A 15061-nucleotide genomic window follows, 5' to 3' on the forward strand; every position below is an offset into this window, starting at 1 on the left:
CAGAGTATAGCTATACATTATCCCGCTTATTACAGGGCTAACTTAGTAACAATATACGTAATTCATTTTACACCATCGACAAGACGAGATCAAATGCAGACGCAGTTGTTCTGTTGCTCCTCTGCCATCGCCGGCAGGTGTGTGGTCTGATTGCACCTGATGTAGTGCAGCTGTGCATATGCTGATCTTAGCTTTCGTGCTTGATTGTGATTGGTCAATAGCGCTCTGTTGCCCCTAACAGCGGTCATTATTGCGCGTTGCCCCTGACAGCGGTGAATTATCGAGAAATAATTGACCGCTGTCAGGGGCAAACGAGCGCTTGACCAATCACAATCAAGCATTTTGGCAAATGTTAAAACGCCATGTAATAAGGGCAGGTTAATTTTCCATTGATGGGGATTTGATTGGCTGTTTTTAAATAAAGTGCGGCCGCAGGATTAATAACGTTAACGTTAGTTCGGCCAGAGAAACAAATATACTAATTAAAATAGTTGGACCTGCGAGATTTGTACTTTGTAGGTAGTAATTGTAATTGAGTAAAAGTACAAATATACAAACCTAATAATACTAGAGTAAAGTACAAATCCCCCAAAACAGTACTTAATTATTGTAACGAAGTACAATTACTCATGTACTTTACACCCCTGCAAGCGTCTAACTCCCCACCAACTTCCAGAGCCCTACTAAATTGACCTGTCTCAAGTACTGCCCTCTTCTCTCTCTCAATTCAGATGCATGTTACCTCAACCTGACCCTTGAGGTCAAACCTGTCCTTGTAAATAAAAACAAATTGAATGATCTTCTTCTTTTTCTTTCGGCTGTTCCCGTCAGGGGTCGCCATGGCGGATCATCCGTTTCCATCTGTTCCTGTCCTCTGCATCGTCCTCCGTCACGCCCGCTACCAGCATGTCCTCGTTCAACGTGTCCATGAACCTCCTCTTGGGCCTTCCCCTCCTCCTCTTTCCTGGCAGCTCCATCTCCAGCATCCTCCTCCCGCTGTACCCCACCTCCCTCCTCCGCACATGTCCAAACCATCCAAACCAACAGAGGTACTTGCCTCCTCGTCATAGTTATATTGTTCCCTCTATCTGTTCATTGAAACATGCTTTGAAAAGACACCCTTCTACTGATGGCTACAATGTAATAAGAGACAGACAACATTGTAACATATCATTGTTTGATAGTAGATTGAGTAAATGTCATGTGTTTGAGTAAATCCTTAATGATCAATCAATCGATCTTCGATTACTTGTTAACATCCCTAGTTCATACAGTAAAAAAGTAAGTCCCAACTAAAGTACAACCTAAAGTACAATGAAGTAAAAATGCAGACAATGAGGTAAAAAAAAAAAAAGGTATGGATGTAGTGCAAATATTTTTGTAATAAATAGATCAAATATGGTGTAGCATTAAAAGTGTTTAAAGTGTCTAAAGTGAGTTAACTCTTTCTGCGCCAACCCCGACTTTATTCGGGTTTTGTCGCCAACCGTTGAGCGCCAAACCCGACTATACTTGGGTTTTGATCCTTTGATCTTTTTCCTCTGATCCCCATTCTAAACACTCACGCGGACCTCCCTGTATCTCCCTTGCACCACTGCCTACGTAAAAAATTGCAATGAGGATCGAATCCTGGGTATAGAAGCTCCTTTTGAGTCTCTCTGTACTGACCATGAGACTCTGGTAGCGCTTGCCTGACCGCAGCAGTGCAAAAAGGCAGTTGTTTGGGTGGCTAGAGTCTTTGACTATTCTCTCAGCCTTGGCCCTGCAACTCCTGGTGTAAATGTCCTGGAGAGTGGGAAGCCCACCTCGAATTGTGAGTTTGGCTGTTTGCACTGCTCTCTGCAGTCTGCTGCGGTCGTATGCGGTGCTATTCCCAAACCAGGAGGTGGTGTTACCAGTCAGGATGCTCTCTAGTGCATGAGTAGAAGTTCTTTAGGATCTTCTGACTCACTTTGAACTTCCTTAGGCACTTAAGGAAGTAGAGGCACTGCTGTGCCTTTTTCACTACACTGTCTGTGTGTGTGGTCCATGTCAAGTCCTCGGATATGTGGACTCTGAGGTACTTCAAACTGTTCACTCTCTGGACCGGTGCCCCATAGATGCTGAGGGGGCTGTAGTCGCTAGCCCCAGACCTCCTAAAATCCACAATGAGTTCTTTGGGTTTGCTGACGTTCAGGTAGAGGCTGTTCTCCTGGCACCACAGCGCCAGGTTCTCCACCTCTCCCAGGTATGCCCTCTAATCGTTTGCAGAGATCAGGCCAACCACAGCTGTGTCGTGAGCAAACTTAATGATTGTGGTGCTGTTGTGCTTTGCCACACAGTCATGCGTGTAAAGCGAGTAGAGGAGGGGGCTCAGAACACAGCCCTGTTGGTGATGGTATAATAAGAATCCTTTGGATCCATAACGATATATACCTTGTGTCTGGCGCCTGTCCCACGTGTGACGGATTAGTATGCGTGCTAGAGGGGGGGAGCCAAGAAGACTGTCTCGTCACCAAGTCCCACCCCCATGCTAACAGCAAATGTTGTTTTAGAGCCTAGCCCCTCCCCTACCTGCTGCAACTGTGGTTCAGGACATTAACGCTTTCCTCCCTCCCTCCCGCCGAGGCGCAGATGCACTTCAGTGCTGGCTGCAGCAGACTATATGTTGACAGAATCTGGCTATGGGGCGACAATAATGTGGTCAAGAGGCATGGTTTCTATCTTTAGCCTTTGGCGTGATTTATATTCACATGGTAAAGCAGCAGCACATGAGTTCTCCTCTCCGTGAGAGGCAGGTGGGGGAAGAGATAGAGAGGGAGGAGACATCTCCTTAAATACTCGCCACCTGGTGGCAGCATTAGTGGCTCCGCCTAGAGCGCCCTCTAGTGGAAACAGTTATATATATACAGTTACTTGCAATCCTACATAGAACCTCTAACTTTAACACTCCCACTTAGGGTTGTATAGCACACTGTATAACTTCTTCAAAAACTATTTACAAAGAAATAATACAATTCAGAACATCAAAAAGAATATGGCAATCAATATTTACACACCAAACATGACCTCTGCAAATCTCTTCAATTTCAGTTTGGAAGCAGGTTTCGTCATAGCGTCTGCTACCATGTCGTCCGTTGGACAGTAAATCAGTGTCATTCTTTCTTCTCTGATGACAGATCTGATGAAATTATATTTTATATCGACATGTTTACATATCTGCCGGCACACAGGGTTTCTAGCAATCGCAATGGTTCCCTGGTTGTCCTCGTAAACAACAGTCTTCTTATATACATAGGTATCCATCCCTTCGAGCAGTTGTTCTAGATAAATACATTCCTGTATTGTCATAGCTAGAGCCATATATTCGGCTTCACAAGTTGATAGTGCCACTGTGGGCTGCTTCTTTGTTTTCCACGAAACCAGTGAGCTGTTTGTGTTCAAACTCACACAATATCCTGTGGTACTTCTTCTATCTGTGGTGTCAGCTGCCCAGTCTGCATCACTGTAGGCTTTAAGCCGTAAGCCCTCGCTGCTCTTTCTGAAACACAGCTGTTTATCTGCTGTACCTTTGAGATAACGAAAAACATGTTTTGCTGTAATCCAATGCTCCTCTGTGGGGTCAGCAAAATGCTGTGACAATTTACTCACTACAAAACATAGGTCAGGGCGAGTACATGTTGTCAAATAAATGAGGCTACCCACAGCTTCTCTGTACATTTTTACATCTGTCAGTTTCTGAGCATCCTCCTGGTAGTCTAATTTTTTATCACATGGTGTTTCCCTTGATCTACATTCTTGCATGTCAAAACGTTTCAGGATCTTTTCCACATATCTCTTCTGGGATATTTTTACACAATTGGCAGACTGTTCAAAGTCCATGCCTAGAAAATGCTTTAACCTTCCAAGGTCTTTCATTTTGAATCTGGTGGAGAGCATACCTTTCACCTGTTCTAGGTTTCTAGTGTTGTCTGCTGCGATGATCAAATCATCCACCCAAATGACGATGATCACTTTTCCTGACTCTTTTGACTCTCTTGAGTAAACACAAGGGTCTACTGGGTTCTGTAGGAAGTGATCTTCAATGAGACATGTATGAAGCATCTCGTTCCAATTTCGCCCAGACTGTTTCAGGCCGTAAATGGATTTTTCTAGCTTACACACTAGCTTCTCTCCTTTCTTTTCGTAACCTTCAGGTTGTTCCATATATATCTCCCTATCTATGGGTGCGTGCAGATAGGCTGTCTTCACATCCATCTGATGTTAAATCAAATTGTCCTCAGCTGCTTTCTGCATCACTACCCTTACACTGGTCAAATTGGCTGTGGGGGAGAATGTTTCACCGTAGTCTATCCCCTCCCTCTGACTGTAACCTTTAGCTACAAATCTCGCTTTGTACTTGTCGTGGTCTTCAATACCCTCCTTGATTGAGTACACCCATTTCCCTCCCACTGTCTGTCTGCCCTCTGGTAACTTGGTTAGAGTAAAGGTGTGGTTGTCCTCTAGGGACCTCATCTCCTCATCCATTGCTCTCTCCCATTTACTTGATTTAGGGGACACTATGGCCTCTTTAAAGGTCTGAGGTACCCCACTGACTACCCTGTAGCAGTAATCAATGGTGGTAAGTGTACTGTCATCCTTGTCACTTCCTCTCCGGGCATAGTCTGTCAGATACTTTGGGGGTTTGTGTTCCCTTGTGGGATACCTCCCACTGCTTGGGGCACGTGACGTCACCCTCGGGTGCTCCTCGTCATCGCCCTCTGGGGGTTGCTGACTGTCTGTCTGCACGACCGTGCTAAGTACACTGGGCTGAGGTATCTCTGTTTCTTCACACCTTACTCTGGAGTCCAGCTCTGGCTCCTCTGTCTGTGTCTCGCTCTCACATGTTGTCTTTGTGACAAACTTGACTAGCCTGTGTTTCTGCACTCCCCTTTTACCGGGATAATACACTAGGAAAGCGGGGCGTCCTTTGTCGTGCCCTACCAAGAGTCCTTTTTCACATCTGGACTCAAGCTTTCCTCTGTCCTGCAGGTAAGCATAACACAGTGATCCAAATTTGTGCATTCTAGCTAGATTACACTTCTTTCCTGTCAGTGCTGTATACGGGGTGGTGCCTGTGTGCTTATTAAAGCACCTGTTTCTGGTGTAAGTGGCTTCTTGCACCGCATAATGCCATAGACTCTTAGGTAAGTTACTGTCTACTAGCTTATACCTAGCCATTTCGAAAAGATTGCGCCATTCCCTCTCTGCCACTCCGTTCTGGTGTGGGGAATATGGACATGACGTCTCGTGTCTTATCTTGTTCCTCCTCAACAGTGATTGGAACTCTCTGTTTGTGAACTCGGTTCCGTTGTCGGACCTCAAGCATCTTACGTTACCATAAGGGGCTATGTCTGCCAGGAATTTCTCTGTGGCCTGGAGTGTGTCACTCTTTGCTTTGAGAAAGTAAACAAACACTGCCCCTGTGCACACATCTGTAAAAGACTGTACATATCTAAAGCCTCCTATGGACTCGTTTCTTACTGGACCGGCAAGATCTGTGTTAACTAGCGCAAGTGGTACCTTTACTTTTTCTGTGGGATTTCTGTTTCTCGATTGAGTAAACTTCCCCTTTATGCACACTACACATTCTTTGTCAGGTCTACGCTTTTCACCTTTAATGTGCATGCCTTCTGTCACTGGTTGCAGTTTCAGTAAATCCTCGTAATTACAATGACCCATAATCTCATGCCATGTCTGGATATCGTGACTGACAGTCACGTTACACATATCATTATCATCATTACACTTGTCGTTGTCATTACACTCCGTTTGCAGATAATACATTCTCTGGTACACCTATGTTAAATCGCGTACCGTTGGGCTCTACAAGAACATTTTTACCTTCAATGAAGAACACTCTGGCACCGTTCGGAGTAGCAGCTATTACAGAGAATAGTCCTTGTGGGAACGATGGTACGTTGGTACGTAGAGAGCGTTATTTAACGTCACTGTACGCCGGCGCCCCTCACTGTCTATGAGGCATACCTGTGCATCGCCTCTCTCTTGTGCCAACCCGTAGGTGCGCTTCCCGTCTGCCAGCTCCATGCTGTGTCTCTCCGGGTGGAAAGTGTTGTCAAAGTTCTTGAACCGACTCCTGTCGTTGATGACGTGGGACGACGCACCTGTGTCCACGATCAGTCCCTTCCTTTGGGCCTGCTGCAGTTGCGTTGGCCTGGTGACGTACGCTGTCTGCGCCCTGGGGATGAAGCCCTCTTGTCCCGCTACTCTCCGGGCATCGCCTCGATTCGTCTCACGTCTCACGTCGCCGCCATCTTGTCCATGGCCGCCATCTTGTCCATGCGCGTATCGCGCGCCCTGGTCGCGTTTCTTCATGCACGCTCTGTCTGTGTGCCTCGTGGATCTGCAGAAGCCACACCAGACAGTCCTTGTGCAGTTACCTCTCCGATGGCCTTTCTCTCCGCATCGCCAACATGCCAGCTCCGTCGTGGGCCTGGTCTTCTCCGTTGGCGTCGCTCTGGCCTTCAGCACCCTCTCTCCCGCCTCCGCGGCGGCTGGGTGGATATCTTCTGAGGCCTCGAAGTTTCGTAACTTGGCCTTGAACTTTCCCAGCGTCATGTCCGCTGAACCGTGTGTTACCAGGAGTGTGAACGGTGTGTACAGCTCCGGTAGTCCCCTCATCACCATCGCCATCATTAGCCCATCGCTTGGTGCTTCTCCTGCACTCTTCAATGCCGTCATGATCTGCTCAGCTCTGATGACATATTCAGTCACAGTTTCGGTGTGCCCCTTCTTCAGGGCTGTTAGTGCTATGTAGAGGGCCACGACTCGGGGTCTCCCTTGCCCGATATAATGCTCTCTCAGCACTCCCAGGCTTTCTCTGCCTTTGTCTTTAGTGTCGCGGAATATCAGCCCCAAGCTTGTGTCGTCGAGCAGTAGTGCTAACTCACAGTATGCATCTGCATTACGCTTGTCGTCCAGGGCTTGTGCTTCCGCTGTCAGGTCTCCAGTGGGGGCCGTCAAGATCGTCGTCTTCAGTCCCACACCGTGCATGCAGCATAACATGCGCTCTTCCCAGAGCTCATAGTCCTCTGCCTTTCCATTAAATGAGGGCCATTTGCTCCTTCCCTTGGTTGCCACGAGTTCTAAGACGGGGTTCTCCCCCTCGCCTCCGCTGGGCTCAGCAGGCTCCGTCTCCCCCGGTGCCGCCTCCCCGGGGCTCTGCGTGCTGCTCTCCGGGCGGGTCTGCTTGCGCTCCAGCAGCAGCGTGTCGGTGGGGTCGGTGCCCCGCTTCCTCTTGACGCGCAGGATCGTCGTGTTGGATTCCATGTTGCTCTTTGATGGTGGGCGTAGCTTTAGCTCCTGTTGGCCTAGCGTCTAGCCACGCGGTACTCCCGGTGCTAACCTAGCCTATACTTCAGCTAAACTTGCTACCCTTTATTATTTCGCCCCTGCGTGATCTGGGCCCATAACCTGTTGACAGAATCTGGCTATGTGGCAACAATAATGTGGTCAAGAGGCATGGTTTCTATCTTTAGCCTTTGGCGTGGTTTATTATTATTCACATGGTAAAGCAGCAGCACATGAGTTCTCCTCTCCGTGAGAGGCGGGTGGGGGAAGAGATAGAGAGGGAGGAGACATCTCCTTAAATACTCGCCACCTGGTGGCAGCATTAGTGGCTCCGCCTAGAGCGCCCTCTAGTGGAAACAGTTATATATATACAGTTAGACAGTTACTTGCAATCCTACATAGAACCTCTAACTTTAACACTGTGTGTGTGTGTGTATGTGTGTGTGTGTGTGTGTGTGTGTGTGTGTGTGTGTGTGTGTGTGTGTGTGTGTGTGTGTGTGTGTGTGTGTGTGTGTGTGTACACATGTGGCCACTAGAGGGGAGAAACTAGCTCTTCTACATTATGTTTTTGCTCTGTGTGTCTTTGTCCCACTCGGCTCAACTCAAACTTGATTCATATCAGGTGCTGCAGACTCGTGGAAACATTACAAAAGAAGGGGAACATCTGCACTTACAAAATATGTTTTAATGTCTTTTTAATGAACCGCAGCAGCAGACAAAGTGTGACGTCTGGTGTAAATTTATTAAAAAGCATATATTGTCTGTCTGGCCATCCAGCTGTCTGACTATAGAGATATGTGCTGTGCCATAATGACGTGAATAATGATGTGTGATAATGATACTTTTTTGGAAATACTATGAGAGAGAGAGAGAGAGAGAGAGAGAGAGAGAGAGAGAGAGAGAGAGAGAGAGAGAGAGGGGTGATAGAGAGTGAGAAGAGAGAGAGGGACAGAGAGAAGGAGAGAGAAAGAGAAGGGGGAGCGAGATAAGAGGGAGAGTAGGAGGGAGGGACAGAGAAAGGGAGATAGGGTGAGAGAAACAGAGAGGAAGAGAGAAAGGGAGGGTGAGTGAGGGGGAGAGAGGGAGGGAGAGAGAGAGAGAGAGTGAGAGAGAGATAATGGGTTCTCATTACATACAGTATGAGAGGACATGGTGTCCATTCAAAGTGCCACAGGCAAGATCCTCTTCAGAACCCACTGATCTGAAAACCTGCAGACCACTGATATGGCTGAGAGAGAGAGAGAGAGAGAGAGAGAGAGAAAGAGAGAGAGAGAGAGAGAGAGAGAGAGAGAGAGAGAGAGAGAGAGAGAGAGAGAGAGAGAGAGAGAGATGATATTGTGTGTGACAAAAAAAATTGTGAATACATTTGTTGAAACAACATCTGAGAGCAGAGTAGAATGAATCAAACAATGTTCTGGAAACATCATTTATCAACGTGTCACAGAAGAAGAATGAAGCGGATTTCCTGTGAGAGGTGTGTGAGCTGCAGGTCTCATTCGGCAATAAAAATGTATCCAATTTTCACAGTGGGGACCTTCATAAAGAGGCGCGTAATAAAGTCATACATCACTTGGATACGCAGGAGGGGGGAATGAAAGCCGCGTGTGTTTAATTTGGAGTCCTCTCTGATTCCTCCACGCAAAGCAGCTCACAGACCGGCAGTGTCGCTAACTCACCATGTCACCCGGTCCGTCGGCCCGTCACTCGACGTACTCTCATGACCCCATTCATAGTATGTGACGTGAAGTTGCGCAAATGAGTAGCCACAGACAGGATATATAAATGTTTTGACCCCCTTCTTTTTTTTTACCTCTTTTGGGGAGGGGTTTTACATTAACTTCTTGTCAATATTGAGGGGGACATGTCCCCTGCAACCCCCCTAAGTCTACGCCTATGCCCAGCAGGCACGTCTTTCATGGTGTGGGAGGGAATCCTGAGCACCTGGAGGAAACCCACACGAACACAGGGAGAACAAGAGTGAACTATTAATAGAATTTATTTTTTTCTTTCATGATTTTTATTGCAACCATAATCTTACAAATCAAATCAGGAGACAATACACAGGGGAGATCACGTGACAGAACCAAGATGGCAGCTTAGAAAAGAGGCTCCCAACAACTGTGCACATTTGAACTAAAGCTACACGGAAGTCTGGCTGGCGAGTACTCTGAGCACTGGAAGGCAAGGTGTCTGACGTAGATGTCTGCATTGTCTCACTTCACGCCTATCTGTGGTAAAACAACAGTTTGTGCCGGGCAGAAAGGATGGAGGATCATGGAATGCAAAAGGTGTTCGGAAAATTTGGGATCTTTATGAACCTTTTCAAATATTTACAGTTAAAAAGTTACACGTCATCAAAATATGAACAGATAATATGTGAACACCACCTCTATCGAAACTGGAGGAAAATGGCACTTGAACATTTTAAGAAAAAGAGAATGTATCTAGATATTATAACATATTAGTTACGTGTCATAAGGAATCATCGCTATATAAATTACATGCCTGGAAAACAGATGTGCAAGAAGACATTGATGAGGCAGATTGGAATAATGAATGTTTAAAGGTACAAAAGCAGACAATGAACACAAGGTTAAAGTGCTCCAATGAGAATGAAAATATGAAAATGTACAGTACATAACTCCTGTCAAACTGTATGTTGACTTGATATTCTGACTTACATTGCTAAGAGCAAGCAGAAAGACTTGTTAAACTCTGGGAACCATATACAGTATGTCTGTCATGAAAAATGGAAGTGTGGGCGATGCTTCAAAGGACATTTTAAAATGATGTGTTATTCATATTATTTAGATTTTTAATAACCATTTCAGATCTAATTGATTTGCTGCAGGTTGAATGTTTATATATTTATTATATTATGTTTATAATAATAATAATTTCAGATCCCGGACAGTAATATAATTTTGTACCATACTGTATGTGTTTTGAATGGGAAAAATTATAATACAAATATAGTGGAAAAAAAGACAATACAGGTAGCAAAAAACATTTTGATTATACCTCTATTCCCCATGCCTCCCACCACCCTCTTCTCATCCCCCCAGCTTCCCTCTCCACCCCCTCCCCTCCACCAACCACTAGGATAATAGTATCCAGTCAGGGACAGTAGACCTCATTCACCAACATTGTCGTAAGTTTCCTCTTAAATAACCTAGTTGGAAGTTCGTAAGAGAACCTACGTAGTGTACACTGTAGAACGTACAGTACACATCTTAGCCTGACATCTTAACTCATTGGCCGCCAAAAACAGGTATTCTCGTGTTTCGTCACCAACCGGTCAGCGTCAAAAACGAGTTTTCTCGTTTTTAGATATTTTTCCTTTGATCCCCATTCTAAACACTTGCTCAGAGCTGCCTGTGTCTCACTGGCACCGCTGCCTACGTTAAAATTACAATGACGATCGAATCCTGCCAGGTGGCAGTATCACCTACCTTTTGAACTATGGATATCAGTTGTATTTCAGTACTGAGGTACCTCCGGCTGCTTCCCCCTCAAAGTGAATCAGGACATAGCAATCGGTCGGAGATTTGATGCCTCAAACCTATTGTTTCCCGTATGATAGCCATGCCCAATATACACAAGTAATTGCGATCGCGATGGGACGACTGGGATTTATTCATTTTGGAGTACCTTCTGACTAAGGTACGGTCTATTTTAGGTAACCTGCTGTTCTTTTTTTAACCTAAAACATGCATTTGTAGCGATCACAGTGTCATATTTTACCGAACCTAAAACATGCTTTTGGTAACGATCGCAGTTTCGAGATAAAACGACCCCCGCCCTTGATGATTTTGTGAAGAAACATATATATATGGTACTGTATATACATTTGATTTGGAAATATTTGGAGTTTCAGGTGAGCAACCCGAACGATTTGGGCATAATGCACATAACACGTCATATCTCGCAATCTAGAAGATTATTTTGGAAAGGGTTGATGTTTAGCATGGAATAGCGCACAAACTACAGTATGTAGAAATTAACTGGTTAGTCAGTGTTGGACTATGAACAATGCCTGTCAAATGAGCCATACTATTGTCTCCATAGCTATAATACAGAACACGCGATGGGTCCGCAAACATCGCGAAAATGGTCAATAATGCTGGCGCCATTGAGTAGAGATGGGAAAACAGCGTGGCGGTCAATGAGTTAAGGCCGCCACATCGGGTGTACTGTGAGAAGACTGGACTCCGCACGGCATGTCCGCAGTCGTTTGAGGTTTCATAGTCAAGCGTACCAATTTCCTACATTTTTCATGCCAGTTTACTACATTTAATGCAGGTCGATGTCAACCAACACGCCCAAGCAGCCTTTTTGTATGACAGACGCAGACACCCTTGTGTTTTTTTTTTAGCTTCGCACAGACCTCTGTGGAGGCAGGTGTAATATGGAATATTAATCACACACACACACACACACACACCACACACACACGTACACACACACACACACGTACACACACACACACACACACACACACACACCACACACACACACACACACACACACACACACACACACACACACACACACACACGTACACACACACACACACACGTACACACACACACCACACACACACACACACACACACACACACACACACACACACACACACACACACACACACACACACACACACACACACACACACACACACACACACACACACACACACGCACACACACACACGTACACACACACGCACACACATGTACACACATGTACACACACACACACACACACACACACACACACACACACACACACACACACACACACACACACACACACACACACACACACACACACACACACACACACACACACACACACACACACAGGTATTTCACTAAAGCGGTCAGAGTGCAGGGTCAGGTATAGGGGTCCTATATCTTGTTCAAGGACACCGGTGGTAATTGCCTGTTAGGGGGGATCGAACCTGTGACCTTCTGGTTACGGAGTGGTCTCTCTCTCTCTCTGTAACTGCTAGCGCCCTGGTGCTCCTCTAGGCCAGTTTGCTGACAGGATGTTTGATCGTTCTAAAGTAAACGCAGCGTGGACCTCGTGAGCACCGGAAGGCAACGTGACTCTGAATCACATATCTCATGCTGTATATTTATATTTATGCCTTATTTTTACCCAGGTTTTGCTGAGACCCGCATGTTCTCCTTCAGCCGCACCGAAGCACGCGTTCACACAGCAGGACACGTTCACTCCGGGAGCTGTGCACAGCCCAAATAGTCACAATATATATCAGAACAAACACAGTCTCAGCTGGTCGGGCACTGACTGAGCAGCTCCACTGCAGTTGGGGGGGCTCAGTGACTTTGCTCAAGGGCACTTTGATGATAGTTGTTGAGGGGGAAATGTGGGGAAATGGGAAGTGGGGAGGTGATATATATGCCTGGAACGTGTAAATGACAACATTGATTTTGGACCTGCAACACATTTTTAAAATGATACATTTAATGATAGCTGCTATACTCACCTCTCTCTCTCTTTCTCTCTCTTTCTTACACCCCAGTCTATTTCTAGCCTCATTTAATGTCTCTCATTTTCTCCTCCTCCTCTCCTCCTGTCCTCTTTCATCTTCTTCTAGCCTTCACCTCCCACATGATCACACACTCTTCTCCCTCCTTCTCCTCCCCCCCTCTCTCTCTCTATCTCTCTCTCTCTGAGGTGGTGGTTAGTGTGTTGGTGTGTTGGTGTGTTGGGTGTGGTGTGTAGTGTGTTAGTGTGTTGGTGTGTTGGTGTGTTGGTGTGTTAGTGTGTTAGTGTGTTGGTGTGTTGGTGTGTTGGTGTGTTGGTGTGTTGGTGTGTTAGTGTGTTAGTGTGTTAGTGTGTTAGTGTGTTGGTGTGTTGGTGTGTGGTGTGTTGGTGATGGTGGTGTGTTGGTGTGTTGGTGTGTTGGTGTGTTGGTGTGTTGGTGTGTTAGTGTGTTAGTGTGTTGGTGTGTTGGTGTGTTAATGTGTTGGTGTGCTGGTGTGTTGGTGTGTTGGTGTTAGTGTGTTGGTGTGGCTGAATCGGAAGCAGCAGTAGAGAGAGAGAGAGAGAGAGAGAGAGGAGAGAGAGAGAGAGAGAGAGAGAGAGAGAGAGAGAGAGGAGAGAGAGAGAGAGGAGAGAGAGAGAGAGAGAGAGAGAGAGAGAGAGAGAGAGAGAGAGAGAGAGAGAGCGAGAGAGAGCGAGAGAGAGAGAGAGAGAGAGAGAGAGAGAGAGAGAGAGAGAGAGAGGGAGAGGGAGAGAGAGAGCTTTGCTTCTACTGTGAAGCCTACAGATCAGTTCACTGGAGTTATCACCCAGCAGCACCACTGTCACAGCGGTCCAGGCAGAAGGCCAGGTTAGGGGGACGGACATGAATCCAATGTGTTGTAACAAATGCCTCTATAACCCCACCTCCATCCATCCTCCATTCAGCTCCATTCATTCAATATGCTCCCAGTCCACGTCACGGTCCGGGCAGACACCAGGGTGAACGGGATCGAGGCCGGCTGGAAGAAGTACACGTGCCATGTTAATGGGTGATGGAAAATGGAATAGATGACTATGAGGTTCTTCTTTGATATTCTCTCCACTGTCATCTTCAGTTACAACAGAGGAGATGCTGTTTTATTATTCAAAAGTCTGTTATATTGTTTATACTAACTTATATCAACCGTGGCCCATTACAACTGTCACTCTGGGGGGGGGGGGATTTCGACATCATAGCTTAACTGTATTTTGAGAAAATTGTCATGCTCTGTGTACCTGTTCTCGGTGTACCTATGCCGTGATTGTGGGGCAACAGTTGCTCAGGAGGTAGAGCAGTCGCCTGGTAATCTGAAGGTTCCCGGTTCGATTCCAGCTCCTCTCGGCGGCGTGTTGAAGTGTCCTCAAAACAAGACCCTAAACCCCTAACTGCTCCCGATGAGCAGGTTGGCACCTTGCATGGTCACCCCCGCTGTCACTGTGTGAATATGTGTGAATGAGAGACAGAAGTTGTAATGTGCTTTGGATAAAAGCGCTATGTAAATGCAGCATTTAGCATTCACCTATCACTGATAGTGCGACGAGTATAGTCACCATATGGCATTTGAGCGACGTCATTATCAGGAGAGCTGGGATGTGATGGAATGGGAACCCAAAAGTGTTATTGTTGAAGCGTCACCCCTCCCCCCCACGTGCCTGTCAATCAGTTTCCCCCGCGTGAGTGCATCGGGTGTGTTAACGGATGATGGTATCAAAGCGGTTAACAGTGTTTGCTTGTCAGCGAAAAGGCGATAACACCGGCCGCCGTAATGTGATTTATGTGTACACGGTCGCTGGGGAAATACCTTCGTGAGATAAGACATCTGAGAAATAATAAACACCTACGCAGGGAGACGGGACGAGAACAAAGGGGGTTGTTGGAACTCAAATCAAAGTGATTTGTCGTTGTTATGGAAGAACGGACCGACTGCGTACGTATCGCTGGCATCACGTTGATGTCTTCGTTGAAAATGTATTGTCCTCAGAATAGACTCATAAAAAAAAATAAAAATTGTATACATCATTTTAGATTAGATTAGATTAAAATGTATTGTCCTTATACAGCACAAGCACAATACAACAACAAACGTTTGGGCATCCAACCAGAGTGCAAAAGGAACAGTAAAGTGCAATAGTAATATACAATGTACAGGTGATTAAACTGGGTATAAAATACATACTGTATCACTGTACATACCTATTA

The 15061-nt window shown here is 46.1% G+C and overlaps 1 protein-coding gene across 1 annotated transcript in view; it reads right to left on the reverse strand.

The window, feature by feature from the left end:
* Window positions 1–9220: 9220 nt before the first annotated feature.
* The window catches only part of ctnnd2a (catenin (cadherin-associated protein), delta 2a), a gene marked incomplete at both ends in the record, with an annotated part of 886308 nt that continues 880467 nt past the window's right edge, over window positions 9221–15061 (reverse strand). The window contains one exon of the mRNA XM_084325908.1: window positions 9221–9270. Within this exon, the coding sequence (XP_084182034.1) occupies window positions 9221–9270 (50 nt within the window). The remainder of the gene's footprint in view (window positions 9271–15061) is intronic.

This window comes from Notolepis coatsorum (assembly GCF_963971535.1).
Source record: "Notolepis coatsorum genome assembly, chromosome: 12".
NCBI lineage: Eukaryota > Metazoa > Chordata > Actinopteri > Aulopiformes > Paralepididae > Notolepis > Notolepis coatsorum.